At 39.9% G+C, this 22,307-nt stretch overlaps 2 protein-coding genes across 7 annotated transcripts in view; one reads left to right on the plus strand and one right to left on the minus strand.

The window, feature by feature from the left end:
* LOC310841178 (uncharacterized protein) overlaps positions 1-22,307 on the plus strand; it is a gene marked incomplete at its 3' end in the record, with an annotated part of 142,666 nt that overhangs the window by 44,159 nt on the left and 76,200 nt on the right. The window contains exons 4-6 of the mRNA XM_083731764.1: positions 11,528-11,610; positions 12,699-12,873; positions 19,140-19,185. Coding sequence (XP_083587890.1) covers positions 19,179-19,185 — 7 coding nt within the window. The 5' untranslated portion in view covers positions 11,528-11,610; positions 12,699-12,873; positions 19,140-19,178. The remainder of the gene's footprint in view (positions 1-11,527; positions 11,611-12,698; positions 12,874-19,139; positions 19,186-22,307) is intronic.
* HS3ST5 (heparan sulfate-glucosamine 3-sulfotransferase 5) overlaps positions 1-22,307 on the minus strand; it is a 145,954-nt gene that overhangs the window by 20,374 nt on the left and 103,273 nt on the right. The gene's annotated exons all lie outside the window — the stretch shown is intronic.

Here is a 22,307-nt window from a genome sequence, read left to right on the forward strand (position 1 = left end):
TCAATTGACTTTGTACTTTGGGAAGGTTCTCACCACTGCTAAACATATGGGCAGCACTGTAAAACAACTTAGAAATGTTGACTCTGTGTCTGCAGTTAGCTGGTTGTATGCAGGTCCTACTCTGTGAAGTTCAAAGCTTTTTCTGTATGCTGTAACAAAATTTTAGAAATTAATATTTTCAGTAGCATACAAAAAGCTTCATTGTGTGTTCTGCAGGATTTTCATGGGCTTACCACCGTAGTTTTGTGAATTGGCCCTTAGGAAAAGGTGCTTAAAGCAGTCATTGCAGTGCCTATAGTGCAATTCTATACATGTATTTGTTTAAAAGCATTTATAACTTGCTTAATATTTAAAAATCTGTAAGCAGATTATAGTACAACAAATATTATCATTAAAAAAAAATACAACCTAAAACCGATAAAGCTTCAGCATAGAAGCATCTTAAAGCTTCACCATAGAAGCATCTAAAAGCATAGAAAAACATATGAAACAGGAATCCTGTGAATTCAAACACATAAAGCAGGCTCCAAACAGGGTCAAGGAGAGCCTGGACAAAGAGAAAAGGCATCTGAAGCAAGTGTCTCTCTTTATGTATGGCAGAGGAAAGGGCTGTTCGCAGTGTTTCTGCCAGTGGTAGGCTCCAAAATGAAGTGTTCTGGGATAGGTCAGGCAGCCTACAATTTGCTGGATCCAAAGTCTCTCCATTCTTCTGAGAGGCTTCAGGAATGGGCCGTAAACAATATCAGCCTGAAGCACACTTAGCTAATTCCTCCCACTGAAACGAATAGTTTCAAAAACTGCTGAAACAAAAAAGACATCCAACACTATCTGTCTCTCTATCTACCCTGCAAACGAAGATTATTCACTATTCCACGGTTCCCTGCTTTTAGGATTGCTCTGCTCAATTATTTTTATAATTGCTGCTAGTGTCTGAAAGATCATTAGTTTCAGATTCTGAACCTTCACTTGAGCTTCATGGACTTCAGAAAATTGATTGTTTACATGAAAAGAGAAAAAAAACCCCAGTTCAACAATTGCACTTGTTGTTCATTTCACTTGATTGCAGAAGATGGAAGAATCTGAGTCAAGTGAGAAGCAACAGGAGCTAGAGTTTGTTTCAAAGCTTACACTACAGAGCTTATACAATATGCTTGAAAGACTCTGAGATTGCACTCTTGGACCTATTACCTAAAGTCCTAAAGATCTGAAAGTACTTTTCCACCATCAAGACTTAAGTGTTGTTTGTTTAATAACCAAACACAGAAGCAATACTATGATCACTATACTTTTGCATATTGCATCTAAGGAATTTGTAGCAATGTGAATTTAATGCAAGAATACTAGTTTAAAAAATTCCTTTAAAATATTTCATTCATCATTCTGAGAGAAAAAAAGATATTCATTTTTCAAATATTTCCTGCACTGCCCCAAATCTGGCTGTTAACCTAAATCTGTTAACAAGGTTACATTATACCTTCTGAATAAACATGCATTGGATTGTGAGGTTTGTGGCACACATTATATAGAAATTAAAGGAAATACATTCTGGTCTTTGCCTTTGGCTAGGCTCAGGGCAGGTTGCATTCCATCCCTCTCTCCCACAAATAATACAGCAATGAGAAGACTAGTTCATCTCCAGCCATCAGCCATAGGAGGAGGGGATTCAGAGAAAGGACTCTAACTACTAGCTGCCCCAGGAGTGAAGAAGGAGGGGAAGGAAACATTGGTTTCTGCCTCCATTCAGAGCAACAAGAGCACCATGTAGATTTCTGAATAGCTTCATTATGTCGTAAGCTACCTTGAAAATGATTTGTTGAAAGGCAGAGCATAAATATTTCCAATCTATCGATCAATAATACAGATCACAGTAGTAGATTAGCTGGATATTCATCAATTGAAATGCCATTTATATCTACCCCACATCTGTTAATCAGTTGCAAGTGTCAAGGAATTCAACGCTTGCCTTTTCCTACGGTGAAAAATCCAAGTGAGAAGCCAAGCACCAGGTCATTCTCCAGCTTATAATGGGTTTTATCATAATATGTAAAACTACTTTGGATTGTGTAGTTTAAAGGCTGCAAACAATGTAAGTGTCTCTGAAGTTCCAGATAAAGCACTAACATTATTCAAAGGCAAAACAAATGTCAAGCTATAATAGTAATGCTAACTGAAATGTTTAACACATTTGCATAATATAAATTGTACAGTGAAAAGCACTTAAAGAGACTGCATATTTCACAACTGAGTACTTTTGTAATAAAATTAGTATTGAATGTAAAAAGTCAGTAAATGTAAAGGTAGTAGATAGCAGATCATTTGTTTTGATCACAACAGATTCAATAAAAGTCTTCCCAGGCAATGCATCTCTTGGATGTGGAGGTACGCATGGAAATTTTCACTCTGGTTAGTCTGAAAAGAGTGGAGGAGGATTCATGTGTTAAATGTGATGGTGCAAAGCTACTCTCCTCAAATGAAAGTGGGGGATAGGTTTAAAGCATGAAACATCACATAGTATAATAGTAATGGGCAATTCAGCTAATGAGTCCAGCTAGTGAAAGCCCATGGAAGGATTTCCACTAGTGCAATGGGGCTTGCCCTCTCTGCATCCCCTCAAATTGGCTCAGGAGGGGACTTCCGGTCGGCGCCAGCGTTTTAATGGCGGTCTTAGCCTCGAGCTCCGAGGCGAGACTGCTCTGCGAGTTCGGGTCTGACCCGCTACGGCGAGCGGGGGACCCCTAAAATCGCAGGCGCTGAAGCCTGCGAACAAGGAGACTCGGTGGGTACCTTTGCGCCCCCCGGTACTGCGAAAGAGCCTTTTTAAAGGCTCCGGAGCGGCATCGGGTGTGAGCGCGGTGCTGAGAGTCGCTACCCAGCCCGCAGAGTGAAGCCGCGTCGCCATTAACGGAGAGCGCCGATTCCTTCCTGAAACTACAATTGGCATCGATACCCGTGAGTAAGAACTTCAAAACAACTATTAACGGGACTTAAAAATTTGGATTTGGCTGAAAACGGGAGGCATTAAATCAAGGAAGTCTGCCCCCCGGAAACTGCATGTTTAATCAAGCAACGAAAAAATCAAGTTGTTTTTATATGACAAGTGCTTTTTAAAACTACAAGCCCGACATCAGAGAGTAACCTCCCCCCCTTTTGGGCAGGAATAGGGGGGGGAAGAAGAAAAAAAGAGACATTATTAACCTGCTGAAAACATTAAGAGAAGTCATGCCCCCTCACCGCTAAACCCCCCTGGTAGGGGCTGCCTGATCAGAGTTGTATCGCCGGAAAAGGGGAACTGTCAAAAGGGGGCTGTCAAAATCGGACGGCAGATGTGAATGACTCTATTTGACAAAAAGTAACGGTTTTGGCTTATTTAGAAGATTGTTTTACCTTGATACAAAGTAAAGTTCGTGTTGGACTATTGGATTTGCATCGATATATGCTTAAAGCTTCTTTGTGACTTTCACTTTTGGGATACATTTTACTCCCCCTAGAGGGAAAGAGAGACATTGTTCCATTGGAAAAAATAACAGTGGGATTTTCCACTCAAACCTTTCCTGTGAGAACGACCTTGGCTATGAGCAATCCAGTGGAGGAAATATCAACAAGGGCCAGAACAAAAGCACAAGCACAAAAGAAAAGGGCCTCCACGGCAGGCTTACCAGCTGCACAGGAAAGAGTAACAACAGCATCAATGGATTCTATGACACAGGCACTGCTTAAAATAAACCAGTCTCTAGAGGCATTGACAAAGCAATCCACAGACAACTCCAAGAAGTTGGCAGAAAATTCCAGAAAATTGACAGAACTTACAACAAGATTAGACCTGAACACAACAACGATTTCATCCCATACTGACTCCATAAATAAATTAATACAGGAAAATACAGAAACGAGGAGGATAGCCGAGAGTGCTCAAAGTACGGTTGAGGAATTTAAAGGAAAATTTGTTCCAATTGAGAGGAAAGTGGGTGAACATGATGCAACCTTGGCCTTGATGGAACTTGAGAGAAAAGGGAAGAATCTGAAGCTGAGACTTGTCCCTGAGGAAGAAAAGGACGACCTTAAGGAATTCCTCACAGAGAATATTCATGGATTTTGGTTGGAGGACTGGGAAGGAGAAGAAGATTTTGAGATAACCACAGCCTTCCGGCTGGGCAGGAGACAAGGCAAAAAGCCGAGGGATTGTCTAATCACATTAAGATCCAGAGAAGAGAGAGACAAAATATTAAATCTACATTTTCAGAAGGCATTGGTGATAGGAAACTCTCAGATACAGATTTTTAAAGACATCCCCCGTTACATCTTGCAAGTAAGGACCTACTTTAAAGACCTTGTTGACCTGCTGAAGGGAAATAGCATCCCATTTAGGTGGGAATTCCCACAAGGATTGTCCTTCAACTTTAAAGGGAGGAAGATAAAGATCAAAACAATACAGGACAAGGACCAGTTTTTGGAAAGAAACTTTGAGGACTTACAAAAAGGGACTGTGACCCTAAGAGAACCAACAGACATTTCAAATCTATCATTTGGACTTACTTCACCACCACCAACCGAAGAAGAACAATTATTGGGTGCGGTCGGAGGAACAGATACCCATCAATAAACAAAGATGTCTCTGCAACTATTAACCTGGAATTGTAATGGTTTGAACCTTCCCCGAAAAAGAAAACAAGTTTTTTACATTCTAAAAAAAGAACAATTGGACATAATATGCCTCCAAGAAACACATATAGCCAGGACCCACAGGAAGCTTCTGATAAATAAGAGACTAGGATTGGAATTTATATCATCAGATAAAGTCAAAAAAAGAGGCGTAGTGATGTACATTAAAGAAAAATTGGCCCCAAAAATGATATTTAAGGACGAGCAAGGAAGATATTTGGCAGTTGAAATTCAATCGCAAGGAGAAAAACTTTTAATAGTAGGGGTGTATGCACCTAATGAGGGGAAGGCGGAATTTTTCAAGAAACTGCATGAGACTCTATCAGACTTTATGGACTATAAAATTGTAATGATGGGCGATATGAACGGAGTAGTCTCCACAAACATGGACAAAGCTCAAAGACTTGTGATATCCAAGGACGGGAGACTACCAAAGGCTTTTTTTGAAATGACCGACAATATGGACTTAATAGACATTTGGAGAACAAGGAACCCTCTAGAAAGAGAGGGAACCTTTTTCTCCGAAGCAAAGATGACATGGACTAGAATTGACCAAATTTGGATCTCCAGCAATCTGGCATCAAAAGTTAAGAAGATAGAAATCTGCCCAAAAACCTGCTCCGACCATAATGCTGTAAAAATGGAAATGAAACAAACAACGGCGGGAACATTTCGATGGAGAATGAATGACACCCTCTTAAAAGATGAAGAAATCTACAAGAAGGCCCAAAAAACTTTAAGAGAATACTTTGAGATAAATTTAAGAACAAATGTGGAGAAAAGAACAATCTGGGATGCAAGTAAAGCCGTGATGCGTGGTTTTCTTATTCAGCAGAATTCCCTAAAGAGAAGAAAGCAAAAGGAGAGGGAAGAGAAAATCCTGGAAAAAATAAAGGAAGAAGAGAAGAAGTTAAGATCTAAACCAAAGTCACAAGAAATATTAAGAGAAATAAAATTCTATCAGATGCAATATATGGAACTGATGAATCAAGAAATAGAATGGAAGATAAAGCAGATGAGACAAAAGACATTTGAATCGGCAGATAAATGCGGGAAACTGCTATCATGGCAATTGAAAAAAAGACAAAAACTGAATACTGTAACATCTTTGGAAGAAGATGGAAGAATAATCACTAGACCAAATGAGATAAGCAATTGTTTTCAAAGCTTCTTCAAAAAACTGTACGCGCAAGGCCCAACAAACGAGCAAGAAATAGAGGAATTCATCAGAAAATATGGACTTTTAAAAATCTCAGAACAGAATAAGATGACCTTAAATGGGAGAATAACAGAACAAGAAATAGAGGGTGCCATTCAGAATATGAAATTGGGGAAATCTCCAGGACCGGATGGTTTAACTGCAGGATATTACAAAATGTTAAAAGAATGGTTGATTCAACCATTGAAAGAAGTTTGCAATCAAATTTTGGAGGGGAAAAAGGCTCCCGAATCGTGGAAAGAGGCATTCATCTCACTTATACCAAAGACAGAGACTGGCAAAAGCCAAGTAAAAAACTATAGGCCTATATCACTGTTGAATGTGGATTATAAAATTTTTGCAGACATTCTGGCAAAAAGATTTAAAAGAGTGCTAGTAGGGGAGATTCATAAGGACCAAACAGGCTTTCTCCCAGGGAGATATATGTCAAGTAATGTGAGAAATATTTTAGACATTCTGGAACTGTTGGAAATGGACATTAACAAAAAGGCAGTTTTGATCTTTGTGGATGCGGAGAAAGCCTTTGACAATATCAATTGGAGTTTTATGATGAAGAATCTCCAGGGAATGGGGGTAGGCCAAAGATTTCAAAATGGTATAGGTGCGATATATGCAGAACAAAAAGCAAAATTAATCGTGAATGGTATGGTGATGGATGATATATCAATAGAAAAGGGTACACGACAGGGATGCCCTATATCTCCCCTCCTGTTTATATCTGTCCTGGAGGTTTTGTTAAACATGATTAGAATGGACCCGCTGGTTAAAGGTATTCAGGTCGGAGCGAAACATTATAAATTAAGGGCATTTGCAGACGACTTAGTTCTAACATTACAACAGCCAGAGGAGAGTACGAAAAGAGTGTTGGACCTAATTGAGATATTTGGTCGAGTGGCAGGATTCAAATTGAACAGACAAAAAACCAAAGTGTTGGGGAAAAATTTGACACCGGAAGAAAAAGATAGATTTCAAAACGTAACGGGTTTGGAAATTGTTAAAAAAGTTAAATATCTGGGGGTAAACCTAACATCAAAAAATGCTAATTTATTTAAGGACAATTATGAGAAATGTTGGACAGAAGTCAAAAGGGATCTAGATATATGGTCTAGACTGAAACTTTCCTTGTTAGGCCGTATAGCTGTTATCAAAATGAATGTATTGCCGAGAGTGTTATTCTTGTTTCAGACTTTACAAATTCTGGACAAGATGGAGTGTTTCAAGAGGTGGCAAAAAGATATATCTAAATTTGTCTGGCAGGGCAAAAAGCCCAGAATTAAGTTTAAGATCTTAACAGACGCAAAAGATAGAGGGGGGTTTGCCCTGCCGGACTTGAGGCTCTACTATGAGGCAGCAGCTTTCTGCTGGTTAAAACAATGGCTACTTCTTGAGGACACAGACATCTTAGATCTAGAAGGTTATGATAATAACCTCGGCTGGCATGCGTATCTGTGGTATGACAAGGTGAAAGTGCATAAGAGTTTTAAAAACCATATGGTACGGAAGGCATTGTATAATGTCTGGATCAGGTACAAAGATTTAATGGAAAATAAAACCCCCAGATGGTTATCACCAATGGAAGCAAAAGCAGTTAAAAAACTTAACATGGACTCAAATTGGTTAAAATATGATGAAATGTTAGAAAAGGATGGAGAAAAGTTTAAATTAAAGAGCTATGAAAAATTAAAACATAGAGTTAGAGATTGGCTACATTACCACCAAATAAATGAAGTGTTTAAGCTGGACAGGAAAGTAGGATTCCAGAGTGAAAAGTCAAAGCTAGAAACGGAACTGTTAGAACCCAATACAAAAAACTTATCTAGAATGTATAACCTGCTGCTGAAATGGAATGTACAGGATGAAACGGTAAAATCAGCTATGATTAAATGGGCACAAGATGTTGGTCATGACATTATGTTTGCTGACTGGGAACAGTTATGGACCACCGGTTTGAAATTCACAGCATGTACTGCTTTGAAAGAAAATATTATGAAAATGATTTACAGGTGGTACATGACTCCAGTCAAGCTTGCTAAGATCTATCATTTGCCCAATAACAAATGTTGGAAATGTAAGGAAGCTGAAGGAACCTTCTATCACCTTTGGTGGACCTGCCCAAAAATTAAGGCCTACTGGGAAATGATCTATAATGAAATTAAGAAAGTCCTTAAATGGACGTTTTCAAAGAAACCAGAGGCTTTTCTTCTGGGCATGGTGGGCCAATTGGTACCGAAGAAGGATAAGACTTTCTTTATGTATGCTACCACGGCAGCAAGAATTCTTTTAGCAAAGTATTGGAAGATGCAAGAACTACCCACTCTGGAGGAATGGCAGATGAAGGTGATCGAATATATGGGATTGGCAGAGATGACCGGCAGAATCCGTGACCAGAGGAAGGAGGCGGTGGAGGAAGATTGGAGAAAATTTAAAGTATACCTTAAGAACTACTGTAAAATATTGGACGGTTAAGATGTCGAGAGGCTAGAAACAAAGAACTACAGCTGTAAATCGTAAATTAAAGGGGGAAACTTAATGAGAATATATAGAGAAATTGACTGAAGGGTTGCTGACACATTATAAAATAATGATGCAGAGAAGGGGAGGTATGGGGAAGTCATGTTTTATGTATTTGTTTGTGATTTGTTTGTTTTTCCTATACCCTTGTTCCCTGTTTTTTTTGTTTTGTAAAAATAATAAAAAATTATTATAAAAAAAAAAATCAAATTGGCTCAGGAGGATGGCAAGAACCCCCAGAATTCGGGGGGATTCATTCCAGCTGGCAAGCTGAAATGCTTTTGCTGATGGAATGATTAATGATTGTCACCTAAGGGGTGGTATTCAACTACGTTTTGCACAGAGTAGACACACTGAAGTTAATGGGCCTAGGTTGGTCATGTTCATTGACTTCTATGGGTCCATTCTGAGTAAAATTTAGATTAATACCACCCAGGGGTTTTACTATGTGTGGTGAGAATTCATACCATAGCTTGTAGGCAAACAGAGAATGCACAACAAGCTGTCCACAGAATTGGTGTGGCACAAGCTACAACCTGGGAAACAGTCGGTGTGAATGCACTTACTGGCTCCATGTGGAATTAGGGCACCCAGACTTTCCACATATGTTGGTCTGCATGCAATAGGGATGTTCATACAGCAATTGCTGTACTTAATAATGAATCTTTTGCAAGTGCTAAAGCTTTGGGCGGCGCTGGCCCACTTAAATGCCGAGGGAGTGGACCGGTGAAGACTGCTGATGCACAGTCCACTCCCTGCCCGCCCCCTGGCCGCCACAGATTGGCCAGAATTCAAAATGGGGTCTGGCGGGAACCCAGGGGAAAGGACCAATGCCCACAAGCTTCAGCATTGGGTCGCAACCTCCGCCCATCCAGGTACCGGGTAAGTGACCATTGAAATGAATGGATCTTATTTCTGAGTAAACATGTACAGGATTTCACTGTAAGTCTACCAGCCAAACTTCCTTTGCAGTCACAATGCCTGATCTTGCTGATCATATGAATAAATTCCCTATGAAGGTTGCATGTCCCAAACGTATAAACACTGTCTCATCACCAGGGCCAGCCCTGCCATTAGCCTGACTGAGGCAGTTGCCTTAAACAGCAGGCTAGGGAGAGCTGGGAAGGGTGGCAGATCTGGAAAGGAAAAAGAGGGGCATCCTTATGCACCTTTGCTGTTGCTCCTTCAGCTGTGGATGCAGCGCCATGAGGATCTGACTGTTACCCAACTGGGCAGGGCTCCAGCCTGGCAGCTCCCCAGGCCACTCCCAGTCACCAGCTATCCCCCCTCCTGCCACCCTTGGCCACCGGCTGGACTGTGCCAGACCGTAGCGTTGTCCTCACCAAGAGCCAGGTGAGAGGTTTGCCTGCTGCTGCTGCTCCTGTTTATTGCTGGTGGAGCTGCAGAGAAGGCAGGAGGCAAAGGAGAAGAGTGTGTGACTTTCCCCTGTGCCTCTCTCTCTCTCTCTCTCTCTCTCTCTCTCTCTCTCTCTCTCTCTCTCTCCAATTCCTGGGGGTGGCATTTTCTGATTCACGTCCGGCAGTAAAATATTATGGGGCAACCCTGCTTATCACACTATTGCTTGGTGCTTTATGAAAAGAATGGCACACTCTGTGTGACACTATGGGGAAAATGCCAGCACACAGCTTGCAAGAAACAATCTCACACAGCAATAATGGAGTTGGAATATATATAAACATGAACTGGAATTGTGGATTCTTCTTTGTTGATCTGCTAGACCAGTGGGCTTCAAAGAGGAGCTCTTGTCAAGATCCAAAAGAAAAGCTTTTGACAAATTCAGATCATTGCATAGTCAAGATACTGATCTAGTAAGTTCTATGAAACCTTTTAAAAACTCAGTCAGAGGACTTATTTAGCACAAGTTTTAAACAGAGCGTCACAGCTTCACAGTATATTCTTTTACATGAATATTATTTGATGTATGAAAAGAATCCAGAGACTTGAGCTAACGTCAGGCTAATTGGTCCAAGAAAAGCTATCAGCTCACTTGTTCCACGCTTCTTACTCTGCGAAGCCAACACTGCTGCATATTCTTTAGTTCGGATACAGAAAGAGCCTCACATTAAGCCAGACTGGATTAGCTATTAACCATCAAGTTTCCATGTCTTGATAGGACAGGCCTTGCCTGTCTAGCATCATTTTTTACTCTCCTGCATCATGAAGAACTGCTTATATTTTGAAGGAAGAAATATCCGGGAAAGAGTGTGGATTAATGCCAAGGAAATTGCTAAATGATACATGCTTCCCTAAGGATTTGTTCCAATTGGAAATCCATACAGTTGTTAATGTTGCCAGAAGTCGTTGCAGTTTCTCTTTAAGTTGCTGCACCATTCACACTAAACTGGCAGTGGCTAATATGCAAGAAAAGAAAAGAAAGAGTTGTGGTTATGAACCTGGCACTTGATCAAGGATATATTCATGTTCTTTATTATATCTGGACTCTTATGAAGAAGATGGTGAAGTAGAAGACATGAAGATGATGCAGATGATCAGTCCATGGAATGTTGAATCTTGATTTGGTAAATACAAGTGTTATCATTTTAGGGAATAAGCTGGTGTAAAGCAAGTTGGTGAAAGAGCCCCATGTTACACCACATCTAAACCCCATTCAGCAGTGGCGCTGCTACTGCTATGCGTAAGCCTGGCAGAGGGAAAACAAGCTTTTAAAACAATATTCTATGCCTGGTTGCCAGGTCATGCGACTGAAAAGCAGAGTGATTTGAGGCCTGTGCAGCCTCAAATTTGAACAGGGAAACTGGCAACATAAATAAATTTCAGGAGAGTTGTGACTCCTGCTCTCTATCTTGTAAATTTTAAATAGATCTATATTAATATATCTATATGCTAAACAGGATGTTTCACAGGATGATGCCAGCTTTGCAACTGATGTTATAAACTTGCACATTGTTGTCAAATGCTGCTTCTAGTGCCAGTGTGGAATATCACCCCACGATCTTTTGACTACTATGATGTATCAGGCAGACTGTTTGACTTTTATTTTTAATTGCAAAACGGAGTTAGAGATTCAGCAAAATCTATGAAAATGTGACAAGTACTAGTTAATAGGTGCCTACCACAGCTGATTTCTCTCTTTATCCACATGAACCATGCTGAAAGCTTACAGAACTGCCTATTTTGGAGCTCACACAGGACGGGGAAAAATGTGCACGTTTTGAAGCCAGTGATGTTCCTCTTAAAAGGTTTGCTTTGTCCCTACCTTTGAAGAAGTCAACTTTTGTTGTTCTTATTCTTTACTTTCCTAGATATTTTTGTCAGTGCAGTGTGCCATCATACAGCGTATTTCACTGCTACAGCAGGAGCTTTTATACTCACCGAGAGTTTCCTCACCCATAATATCTTCATTGTTCATTAAAGCAAAGGGATTTTTTCTCTGTTTACTATGTATTGCATGTGGAGATTGGCATTTTCTACTGAAATGAATAACCTGGCTAGACCTGGGTCCAAATCCCCACACAGCTGTAAAGTTCACTAGACCTAATTCCAATCAAGCTCTTTCAGCTTGATCTACCTCACGCGGTTGTCCTGAAGATAAAATAGGGGTGCCATGTAATGCCAAACTTACTTGGAGGAAAAGTGGGACTAAAATGCAGAAAATGTCCCCTCTGAATCATGAGTCTGTGAGCACAAATTGGTATAAATAGGTGTCTGGACTGAATGACTCACTGTTTCCTTTCCTGAAAGCACACAATTTAAAACTATGATATAGCCAAGAAGTGTTAATGGAATTTTTTGCACAAGACAACTAAAAGTCTGCTACATTTTAAATGCAGCATCTTAATTAATCCACCCTGGTGACAAAGGAATATTTTACTTAAGAGCTCTTGAGCAAAACTCCTAATATAGATGTAAAACTCTGGTAAAACATTACTGAAGGCTTCACGCTTCATATTGAATTTGAGTCTCAAGGCTTCTAGTCATTGACATTTTGTTTGAGGTAAATTATTTAGATTGCTTAGATGAGTTGATGAGAAGATATGTAGGGTTAAAAACAACAACCCTCAGTGTCATACATGCAGCCCACCTTTCTTTCTTATCATTATTTTTTGCTGTACTTCCTGACATGACACATACTTTCCTGAATTGAACAGCCAAATTGCAGTGAATAATATGCATGTTCTCATTTCAACTTTTCATTTCAACCTTTCAAATATGTCATGCACTAGTAAAATGCTTGACAGAGCTTGTCTGCACAAGCAAAGGGGGAAATAATTGTTTTCTAATAACACAGTATTGAAACCTTATTGGCTATTTACTTGTGTTTGTGCAGAGAATGAAAGGGAAACTTCACTCTTGATAGTAAACACAGAACAACTTGTGAAAGTCACGTGAAAGATCTCCAGATGATGCACAGACTGATCGGTATATTCAGGGTGGTGACTTCTGGGCATAGTAGCAGGAGATGAAGTGAGCAACTTTGTGCACTGGCCTCCCTCTCACACGTGGTAAGATCCCTCCACTTCCAACCAAAGATTCTTATGATTGGGACACTAGGAAAATGCAAATATTTCTTTAAAAGGTTTCTAACCCACCTCCCACCTTTCAGCACACAGTAGCTGTGAAATCAGTGTCTAATTCTAGAATAGAACAACAACATATAGAATTGTGAATCTAAACATATACACCCATTAAAATAAACAGCCAAATTGATCCATAGTGTAGTTGTTAGTAAAACACAGCTTGAAGTAACAATGGTTTTAAAGTTTTGGGGTTTTTTTAAGCCTCAGTCATGGTGGAGCCACATGAATTTCGAAGGGGATTGTATTCCATACATATGGGGACACCACTGATCAAGACTGCCCCAGTAGCCTTCAGCCAAGCATTTTTCAGCGTTGGGCCAGAGAACATGTCCTCAAACATTGATCTTAATGCACAGGCAGCCTTGGGTGCATGCCAGCCCTCCAGATAGATGTGTCCCAAATCATTAGGGCCTTAAAGACTAAAACCGCTGCTTTAAATTGAGTCTCCAAGTGGTTTTCTGCAACAGTTGCAAGTGTCTATGGAAGTTGTTTGAACAGTGAGATAAAGCTGATTAGCAGATTCTCTGTTTTATTATTTAGGCTTGTGTGCTGGAGAAATAATGCTTTAGGCTACAGTTTGTTGCTCAGGGGAGTGTAGTAGAACTAATTAAAACAATAGAAGGTTAAGGAAAACCCTACAGATATAATTAGATTGTTTTGCTGACACAAGGAAGTTATCGTCTCTTACTCAGATGACTACAGAAAAAGCATGAGATGTTTCTAACCTAAAACAAATACTCCGAGCCTTTCTGCATTGCTGTTACTTAAAATCACATATAGACTTCTGTATTAGCCCTGAGCTAAAACCAGTCATTTAGCTGATTATAGAATCATAGAATCATAGAGTTGGAAGAGACCACAAGGGCCATCGAGTCCAACCCCCTGCCAAGCAGGAAACACCATCAGAGCACTCCTGACATATGGTTGTCAAGCCTCTGCTTAAACACCTCCAAAGAAGGAGACTCCACCACACTCCTTGGCAGCAAATTCCACTGTCAAACAGCTCTTACTGTCAGGAGGTTCTTCCTAATGTTTAGGTGGAATCTTCTTAAATCTTCTTATTTACCCTAGATTTCCCGCTCTCCAGTTTTTCTCCTGCTTATAACAAGAGCAAAGAAAGGCACCATACCATTGGAGCTCCATGAAATTCTGCTTCATGAAATAAAGCAGAACAAAATCATGGCTTCCTTTGAGGATATTAAATTTTTGTGAGGAAGAGATAAAGTAATCATAACAACTAAATTGCTAAATGCTTTGAGTGCAGGTCGTGAGCTGGGGGGCTTCCTTTAGGAGTGCTTGCCAAAGTTTAGGCACCAGCTACTGATAGTGTGACCTGCTGTTTGTTTTCTTGTGTGGCTTTAATTGTAATACATTGCTTCCCCACCCCTGATTTTATGCCATGCTTTGTTTTCAATTTTTATCAGTTGCTTGAAGTCTCCTTATGTGTCACACATGCAACTCATGGATTGAATAAATTAGTCAACATTATAAAAGATAGCACACCTCATTTCTATCTGCTGTGTCTCAGACAGTGGTGGTGGAGGGTGGGTGTGTGTGTCTGGTAAGACCCAAAGTTCCAACTTTGATGTGATTTTTTTGACCAGATAGTATGGGATGAGGCCCTCTTTATGCCGACAGCAGCTACATATCCAGCAAGAAGTAGGGATATGATTCAACCATTTCACCTACCCAATTTAGGTTCCCTGGACAGGCTTGGTTTGTTTTCAGGAGAACGTCCAGATTATTAGATACTATACCATTGGGCTTTGGACAACAAGGGAAGGAAAAATACTTTGAAATATTTTTCATTCACGTGCCTCTCTTACTAGTTCAAAATAACATTGACTTGCTTTAGTCAAGTTACAGATAGGTAGCCGTGTTGGTCTGCCATAGTCAAAACAAAAAAATTCCTTCCAGTAGCACCTTAAAGACCAACTAAGTTAGTTCTTGGTATGAGCTTTCGTGTGCATGCACACTTCTTCAGATGTCTGAAGAAGTGTGCATGCACATGAAAGCTCATACCAAGAACTAACTTAGTTGGTCTTTAAGGTGCTACTGGAAGGAATTTTTTTGTTTTGCTTTAGTCAAGTATATTTTACATTTACCCTCTCCTCCACCTTTCATTATCCTATTTTCAGCACTGTTGTTGTTGTTTTAATTTATTACCTGCCTAAGGTCTGCTTATTCACCCTAAGGTCCCAGGTGGACTCAACAATTTAAAACACAACATTAAAAACAATAGAAAAAATATATAGAATGGGTCTTCATTCTTTGCCACAATCAAATACGATCTCAAAAAAATAATAATATAACGTTTTCTGTCTTATCTGTTCTTCTTAAATAATTTATCTTTCTTCCTTATAGGATACATGTTTTATTTACTGTTTTCACTAGAATATTTTTACTTCTCTTTCTATAATTTATATCATATACTCTCCTCTGCCTTCTATTATTCAGTATTGTAAATCATGGCTAGAATCCATTTCTAGAGAAGAAGCCTATTTGTCATTGTCTTACAGAGCCACTGCTGTGCTTTTTCCAGGTGGCTCCCATGCAACAAGCTTTCTAAGACACACACACACACACACACACACACACACACAGAGAGAGAGAGAGAGAGAGTACCACTTTAAAAAATCCACACCTTTGTCATCTTGCACTGTGACTTGTGTTTAAAATGATGCTTTGTACTCTCTTGCTCTCTCCTCACTCCAATATATTAATGCTCATTAATTAATTTATATTTTTTATCCTGTCCTTTTCCCCAAATTTGCCTAGGTATGCAAACACACCAGAGATCAAACAATACAATTTTAAAAAAATATTTGAAACATTACAAATCCATTAAAAACTTTATTTTAAATGGAAAAAACAAGTAAAACACTCACATACTCTAATAGCTAGTACTTTCAAGATTGTCAGAAACAGTATTGTTATCCAAACATTTAGGTGAAAATGAATGTTTTAAATTCTTCCTGAAAGCCAATAATGTGAGAGAAAGACATCCCTCATCAAGGAGGACATTCCACAAACAGGAAACCACCACCAATAAGGCCCTGTCATGGGTCAGTGACAACCAGGCAGCACCCAGCTTCTTTGGCTATATGCTATATGAACCTTCTCCAATCTGATGCCCTCTAGATGTTTTGGACTACAACTTCTATCAGCCCCAGCTAGCACAGCTGACTGGAGTTGCAGTCCCAAACATCTGGAGGACTCCAGGTTGGTGAAGAGTGGGCTGAATCATCTAAACCAGATGATCCTATGGAAGCCTTGTGCAGCCTCTAGCTCATGTTCATATCCTGAGAGCTCATTATGAAAATGTATGGTTTAATGCTGTGAAACCCTAAAACATTTACATCCACATTACAAATAAAAGCGGAAACCTGAAAAAGGAAGGTATAATTTGCATGGAATTAGCACATTCAAATTTAGAAATCATTAAAAGGTAAAGGTACCCCTGCCCGTACGGGCCAGTCTTGACAGACTCTGGGGTTGTGCGCCCATCTCACTTAAGAGGCCAGGGGCCAGCGCTGTCCGGAGACACTTCCGGGTCACGTGGCCAGCGTGACATCGCTGCTCTGGCGAGCCAGAGCCGCACACGGAAACGCCGTTTACCTTCCCGCTGGTAAGCGGTCCCTATTTATCTACTTGCACCCGGAGGTGCTTTCGAACTGCTAGGTTGGCAGGCGCTGGGACCGAGCAGCGGGAGCGCACCCCGCCGCAGGGATTCGAACCGCCGACCTTTTGATCGGCAAGTCCTAGGCGCTGAGGCTTTAACCCACAGCGCCACCTGCGTCCCCTTAGAAATCATTACTGTAATCTAAATGGAAATACAATACATCTCACCACAGTGGGGAGACTTAGCAGCAATTTGTCATGTGTTTACAGCTGATGGACAACTTGAAGCCTTCTTCTCCCCCTTTTTATGGTTCTTCATATTTAAACTGGACAGGACAGCCCTTCCAATAGTAAACACCTGCAAATAGAGTAATGCCTTTGACAGCCATGAGGGGTCTCCTCTGTAATGTAGGATACATGGTCACAGCTGTTCTGGAGAAAATTTGTATCTGGCCCTGTATTGCCCCCAGAGTCTCAGAGACATATTTTTTAAACTTTTTTTACCTGATCCCTTTTTACTGGAAATCCCTGGGATGAAGCTGGGACATTTTACATGCAAAGCATCAGTTTTACCATTGTGCTGCAGTTTCTTTGTAATTTGTAATGTCAAAATTCCTAGTACTGTATTGAATGCCACACAAAACATCTCCATTCCTCCTACGTGTTTGCATTAACTGTTTTCGAAGACGGAGAAACAGCCTGTGTGCATTTTACTTCCATAATTCACAACATGCCTGCATTATCCTGAATTGGCCTCCTGCCCCTGTATGATGAATGCTGTCTTCATGCCAAAGGAAGCAATGTCTTATCGTTCCTATTGTTTCTGTCTCTGCTTACTATTTCATTGCTCCTATTTAGCTTTTGGGTTCAAGACAAATAATACTTTGATGGTGGTGGGACCATGATAAAGACAACAACTAATGGTGCAGCTACTAAGTGTACTGAACCAAATGAGCCTATAGGAATCTGTTCATTAAGAACTGTGCCATATAAAATGGCTTTTCACATTATCATATGAAAATGTTTATAGTACACTATTTTTCCAACAGAAGTAAAAAAAGGAAAGTAGAGGAGGAAACAGTATTTCCAAACTTTTTTGTTGCAAACAAAAACTAGGTAATAACCAGTTCTAAAATGACCCTCAGCACACAAAACTACAAAACTTATTTTCCACATATATTTTGAAGACTTGGTATTAAATTCATGAGCAATCCTTTTAAACTGAGCAAACAGCAAAAACAAAAGAGAAATCCATGTAATTTCAGTAGATTTTATGTTATATATTCAGAAAACAGTAACCTATTGCAAAACAGATATTTTAATGATTGTAAAATAACATAAAATGGCTAGGGCCATTTTGACATCAAATTCTAGAGCTCATTCTGCTTTGAAGTAACCACTTTCATGGACTTTATCTTTTTCCAATTATACATTGTAATTAGTATTTTGCATTTGTCTCCATGATTTAAGATGTTAAATAATGTATAGGTTCAACAGAGTTCTATGATGAAGGACAAGTATTTGAGTGAACATGTAACCTGACCCCAAGCCACTTTCCAGCACTTTGTCATTAGTACAGGAAAGGTTGGGTAGGTTACAGTGATGCATGAGCTTTCACATCCTGCAGCGCAGTTGAGTTCTACAGTTTCCATTAGGAACAAATAGGTATCGTTTGATACCTCGCAAAATAGGTGGGCTACAATCCAAAAACCACTTGGATGGATAAAAGGTAATACACAAGAGAGAGAGAGAGAGAGAGAGAGAGAGAGAGAGAGAGAGAGAGAGAGCACTTTCTAATTAACAGAGTTTGGCTCTGTGATTGGGAGTTTGTGGAGGTAGCTGTGTCTATGTGGCCTGATTAACCAGGACTGAAGTTTTGATTGAGCCAGGATTTTAATCAGTTAATCAGTTTGATTAATTGTATAATCTTGCAGCCCTCCAGATTTTAGCTGGGCAGATTCTTGTGGCCATCACCAGTAAACTATATAAGGTTATAATGCTCTTTTAAAAACTGTGACTAATTAAAAACAACACCCAGACATTAAAAATGCCCATTCTTAACAATTCAAGGGTGTATATCTATGCTCATCTTTAACTCCAAGTTGCAGCTGAGAACGCTCCCCTAACAAGGAAGGTATGGTGGGGCAGAGGAGCATCACATGTCAACATCATGTGTTGGTGGCCACAGGCAGTGCAAGGCAGCTGCCTCCACTATCATACTTTTGTGTTGTACATTATGGCCTATTAGCATGCTGAATGTGTGACTTATGAAGTCTCTACTTTCCCACCTAAGCCCCAGGCAGGCAGGCACGCTCTTAGAAAGAGAGGCAGATCTAGCACAAAAAGTACTCGTCATAATGACGAACAAAAGGTTACACACACTTTTCTAAGGTTAGTTAATAGCACCTAGAACACACTTCATTCTTTATACAAGGCCAGAGAATCACATTAATGCATTGATTTGCATTAATTCATTTTAGCCTTGCAAACAACTGCACAATGCTATGGGTAAATTTCTCCAACTACTTTATAAAATGTCAAGATTCTAAAGTATCCCTATCTTTTCACAGAGAAATCACTATATTATTCCCACACTCCACTGAGAGGCTATGAAAGGTAAGACCCACAATTATGCTTATGTGGAGTACATGGGGAGTCCAGGATCACAAGAGAGGGACACACAGTCCTTTTCATATGGCTTCTTCTTATTTACCATGTGTCTAGTTGCATTTGGGGTGTTGGGGGGCGGTAGTACGTCTGGTTGGTGACACATCATGATCCTTCTGGGGCAGTTTGTCCACCTTTGGTTTCCATCCTGCACTCAGCTCTCACCTGTGACTCCTGTCAGCACTGACAGCAGCCACATCCCACAAAATGACTTCAGTTGGCTGCATAAACCTTGTGAGGGTAGCCCTCAATGTTCTCCTGCATTATCTCCTGTTTATCAAGATGCCTTTTTCAAGTTGTACTGTATAGCAAACATTTTCTGCTTTTGGTGTTTCATTACCAATTTGTATGAAATGTTTTCAAAACCAAAAGAAATAGAAAAAAAGAATGCCAAACTGTTGCATAAGTATTTAGAAAACTGGATACTTTGTCCTAAAAGCATATTTCCTAAAAAGATATTTCCTGTTAAACTTATTCCTGTTAAACAGATTGCCCCTCAGAGTTTCAAAGTGCAGAAGTTCAACTCAAGGCAGCATTTGTGAAATATCAATAGAAGAATCTGTCTTTACTTTACAACATCAGCACATTCCCTTATTTATTTATATTAAAAATAACAACTACATTGCAAGCAAAGCATGTTTGCCTTTGAATTTTCCATACCGACTTTTCAGCTTTTACACTTAATTCAATATATTTTCTTATTGAAGTTTCGACCCCCCTTAATCAGTAAGTTGGGGAGGGGGGAATCCTGCAACCAACAAAAAAATGAATTATTTTGAGGCAAAATGGCCTCAGGAAAACTTTAAGTAATGTATGTTGCTTTCAGTTTCAAAATGTCTTTTATGCCAAGTAAGACACCAGACTTTTGCTTTGTGAAATTACTTAATATCCTTCAAAATTCTAGCCTTTCCTTTTAATCACAGACATACATATTCTCTCTGACTCACTGTTTCCAAACCTATTTTTTTAATTGTTGTTGTTTGCTGTTTAGTCGTTTAGTCGTGTCCGACTCTTCGTGACCCCCTGGACCAGAGCACGCCAGGCACTCCTGTCTTCCACTGCCTCCCGCAGTTTGGTCAAACTCATGTTGGTAGCTTTGAAAACACTGGCCAACCACCTCATCCTCTGTCTTCCCCTTCTCCTAGTGCCCTCAATCTTTCCCAGCATCAGGGTATTTTCCAAAGTATTTTTTTAATACTTTGCCATAAAGAGGCACCATAATAAAATAAAAAAACCCTCACTTTCTGCCAAGTGCATAACTATGGAGCCCCAAGATTCAGTAAAGTTGATCCTACATTTGTGCTTTCGGTGTCTCAAATGGCACAAAAGGAAAATATATTATATAATCATTATACTAGGGTTGTCATTTTCGAACGGAAAAGTTGCTGAGCTTTTTGGGCAAAATCACAAAAAGTAATGCTGTTATTGAGCTATCTTTATGGGAAAACGGCACTGCCAGCATGGGCTGTCATATGTCCAGATTTTCCCAGTCATTTCCCCCAATTTCCTTACTGCCAACTGCAGTATTCCAGATATGCCCTGGAAGATCCAGACATATGGCAACCCTAAATTATACCCATTTATTTTTAAGTATTATTTTGTACATGCATGCCACCTGATACCAACCACATATAGACTATAACAATGACCACTGAAGCTAGGCATCACCATAGTTAACCTTCTTTCTCTCACACCAGAAAATTAGCAGAAACGTGTTTCAGAAAATGTTCAGATACAGTCAGGGCTGGATTTAGGTTTGAAGAAGCCCTAAGCTACAGAAGGTAATGGGGCCTTTTATAAATCCAGCTGTCCTTTGTCAACTACAAATTGTCACTGTTTTGTGTGTTGAATATATGCTATATCAGTGTGGCCAAACTTGGCCCTCCAGATCTAAAGCCATTTGCTAATAATAATAATAATAATAATTTATTATTTATACCCCACCCATCTGGCTGGGCCTCCCCAGCCACTCTGGGTGGCTTCCATAAAAACCAGAATGAAGGGGGTGGAGACGCTCCTTCAGGTATACTGCACATAACAAAACATGTATTTTATTTGTTTTTTACCTTATATTTTGGAAATGTACACCCAGTGGTGTTTTTTCCCTTTAATTTTTTGGGGGGCCCCCAAGAGAGTGGGGCCCTAAGCTATAGCTTATACGTAAATCCGGCACTGGATACAGTACATGATAGAAGGAGGAGGAGGAGGAGGAGGTGTTCCCATAACGAAAAATGTATTTTACTGTTTGTAACATAAAAATAATAATCCCCAAGCCCTACATTGTACCTTTGAAACACGGGATTATATCCAGTTGTGTCCCTCCACTGGTGGAAGGCTCTTTGATCCACTGGATGCTTCAGTGAGTGGAAATGGGGCGGGGGGATCTGTCTTGCTCCTGCATCCCCTCCCTTCATCCGCATCACCTCATATGATGCTCCAAAGGGTCCCCAAACCATATAGAGTAGATCAGGAAAGGGGCACAGATGTGTGCAGGGAAAGGGGGAAATCAGCAAAAAAAATCTCTCCCACTCCATTTTTCCCTCATGGAGCCCATTGCCAGCAGAAGGATGCAACTGGAAATAGCCTGTGACCCTCCATTAAAAGTTAAATACCTTTTAACTAGCAGTTGTTTTCATCAAGGCAGAGAGATGTAGTAGAAACTATTTTGTTGCCTGAAAGCTTGCTAATTACTTGTTTGAAAGGTTAGGAATGGTTGGTTTATACATGAACGCCAGTACTGTAGTTCCAAAAGTTATACTTTAAAATACTGTACTGAACTGGTTCCAGATCATTTTGCACAAGGGAATTAAAGATTCCCTGCTCCCATCAAAGTGGCAGACCTAATTGTCACGAAGCCCAGAGAAATTAACTTAACCGGGAAACTAAAGTAAAACATATTTCAGTACTTCTCTCAAGAAGAGCATTTGCTCGAAATATATTGGGATTTTGATCTAATCTCTAAATATGGTTTTTCACCATTTTGTATTTGCCCCATTTCTTGTTTTTGCATTGGATCTAATAATTAGCAATGATTCAAAGAATATGTTTTAAAGAAGTATTTAATGAATGAG

This window comes from Podarcis gaigeae, assembly GCF_964106915.1.
Source record: "Podarcis gaigeae genome assembly, chromosome: 3".
Classification (NCBI taxonomy): domain Eukaryota; kingdom Metazoa; phylum Chordata; class Lepidosauria; order Squamata; family Lacertidae; genus Podarcis; species Podarcis gaigeae.